This window comes from Austrofundulus limnaeus, unplaced genomic scaffold (genome assembly GCF_001266775.1).
Source record: "Austrofundulus limnaeus strain Quisiro unplaced genomic scaffold, Austrofundulus_limnaeus-1.0 Scaffold80, whole genome shotgun sequence".
Classification (NCBI taxonomy): Eukaryota; Metazoa; Chordata; class Actinopteri; order Cyprinodontiformes; family Rivulidae; genus Austrofundulus; species Austrofundulus limnaeus.
Genome location: NW_013952482.1, coordinates 1,364,082 through 1,366,703, shown reverse-complemented (window position 1 = coordinate 1,366,703; position 2,622 = coordinate 1,364,082). Strand labels below are relative to the sequence as shown.

Genomic DNA, 2,622 nt, shown 5'->3' with positions numbered 1-2,622 from the left:
GTGTGTGTGTGTGTGTGTGTGTGTGTGTGTGTGTGTGTGTGTGTGTGTGATTAAAGTTTTTTTGTTCTAACCTGAAACACGGTGACTGTTGCCCACAACAGGGAATCAAAGTTTTTTCGATCAGGTAAAGTGTCTCCGCTGACTTGTCGCAAACCAAACTTACAGCCGAACAGATGCATCCCCAAAATGCTGCAAAACACAAATTAATTCAAAAATAATAACTATTATTGTTATAATATCTTCATTGCATCATAATGTATCAACTGTGTAAGAACTTGCAGGAGTGCTGCTTGTCAAATGTGTTTTCCATGTTAAACATGATCAAATATGTTTAAATGTTTGGTATAAAAAGTCAGTTCACATCACTATCATAGGTTAAAGAATAATGTGTTTAAAAGGCAGGTAAAAGGCAAGGAATTTCTATAAATTGTGTCTAAACTCATAGTTTCACCTTGAGAAAAACAAACACCATACCTGAATATGAATATAAAGAGCATCAGTAACATGCAGAATGTGGCCACGTTGTCCATGGTCTTCATCAGCACCACCAGYTGCCTCCTTAATGCAGGCAGGAACCGAACCAGCTTCAAAACTCTCAGAAGACGGAAAGTTCGCAGCACCGACAAGCCTCCCTCAGCCTCACCCACGATCTCCCACACGCTGAAACACACAGAGGTTACAAACCATGAAAAGGATACCTACAAAATCAATTAACAGGAACTGTTAGCTAAAGGTTACCATCAGTGTCACCCACCAAAAACATAAAAAAATCACTTTGGAGAGACAGGAGGTGATTTTTTTTGTGATTCATTCTGCCAAAATAAGCCACAATGACAATTTATTTTTTACCACTGACTTAATATTTTCAAGKTCTCCATCTCCAAAGCTTCAAAATGACACCTAGTCTGTTGACATTTGGTGATTTATCACCTTGCAACAAGCTAGTTTTGTTTATGAGAGTGCAGCTCTAAAAACTACTTTTTTATTGGTCTATCATGATGTCATCAGTAATTCCAACAGTCTATTTAAAAAGGGGAATCTCCAAACTTTACAATGATGCCAAACTACGGAGCCCGCGAGGGGACATGGGGGGGATTTTTTTTCTTTTGCGTTCCCATGCAATACTTTTGCGTTACCTCGCAATATCTTCGCGTTACCTCACAAAACTTTTTGCATTACATCGCAAAATTGTTTTGCGTTCCCACGCAAAAGTTTGTTTTGTATATGAACTGAATTAAAACAGACTTTTATTTTGAAATATCCGGTTACCAAAACAGGATGTGTCGCCACAGTTGGTGAAATTGACACTGATGTTGCGTGGCTGCACTGTGTTAAAGTATCGCCATATGACGATACTTCCATGCGTGGCTGTGTGATATATTCATTCTGAAGCTGAATTAAAGTAGTAGGCTAACTCGCTAATGTTGAACATGTAAATGTGTTAATAAACCGGCAGGCACAACAGTGATAAATGACTTTTGCGAGGGAACACAAAAGAAAAAAAATCCCCCACATGTCCTCTCGCGGGCTCCGTACCAAACATTACATGAAGGGATTCCCTGGCAGAAAAAAAGGTCTGTTTCAAAGAAAATGAAGAGGATTATTTTTGAAAACATACCTGTTAGAAAACTCTGATTTAAAGGTAGAATATGTGCTATTTCAAATCACTAGATCTTTATATACAAATTTCAGTTATGCTAAAAAAAATCATTTATTTCATGAAATTTGTTCTGCAGCCTGAGCTCATTCTGGCTCATTTTGTCATGATGGCTCACATTTTAAAGGGATACTTAAAACACAAAATGAGCCGTACTGGTTTCCAGGCCTCCAACTAATAATGAGAAGAAGAGAAGTGTGAAAGGACACTGTAAACAAGCTTCAAACACAGATCCATAATTCAGCTTGTAGTCCTACATAATAAAGTGAACACAGGCCCTCTGGACTCTGCTATCATTTGGCTCTGCTACTTCAATCAGCATCACTGTGACAGCAGCTGCAAAGCTGTGCTGCAAGGATCAAAAGGATTCCCCAGTAACAAGAGGGGGGATTTAATCACACCATTTCCCTGTTTGGTGATAAACAGGCATACGAGCATTTTCTCCTCACCTGATTATGACAATGATGCTGTCGAAGCCGTTGTAAGGGTTCTTGATGTAGCCAAAAAGACCGAGAGCCAGGAGCTTGAGCAGCATTTCCAGGCTGAAGAGACTGGTGAAAACCATATTACTGATCTCCAAAACGTCTGTCAGCTCCTGTGGCTGAAGAGGTTTGGTGTTTGTGGAGGGAAAACAGGGGTTGTTGCACAGAGAGGGACAGGCAGAAAGAGAAAAGTGAGCGAATAAACCAAGAGTGCRTGGAGCTCAGCTGTTTCAACCTTCAAAAAATTCTACATTTTCATTCAGACCATTAAAGGTCGGTAATTTTCTGTTTTAAAAATAGTGAAATCAGAGATGAAACTCTCCACATGAGCTGCAGAGGGATAAACACATGAAAGGAAAGAAGTTCACTTTTTACCATCAGATCTGTGATGATTGAGCTGATTTATTTGGACTGCATACTGACACAGGSTCAGATTTGCAGAGGCGACAGTACTTAAGGTTTTGTTTTTGTCATATATATATA

General features: G+C 39.3%; 1 protein-coding gene across 1 annotated transcript in view; it reads right to left on the bottom strand.

Annotated features, from left to right (window-relative positions):
* LOC106519668 (voltage-dependent T-type calcium channel subunit alpha-1G) overlaps nucleotides 1-2,622 on the bottom strand; it is a gene marked incomplete in the record, with an annotated part of 84,373 nt that overhangs the window by 37,358 nt on the left and 44,393 nt on the right. Inside the window, 3 exon segments of the mRNA XM_014011429.1 lie at nucleotides 72-189; nucleotides 475-660; nucleotides 2,107-2,258. Coding sequence (XP_013866883.1) covers nucleotides 72-189; nucleotides 475-660; nucleotides 2,107-2,258 — 456 coding nt within the window.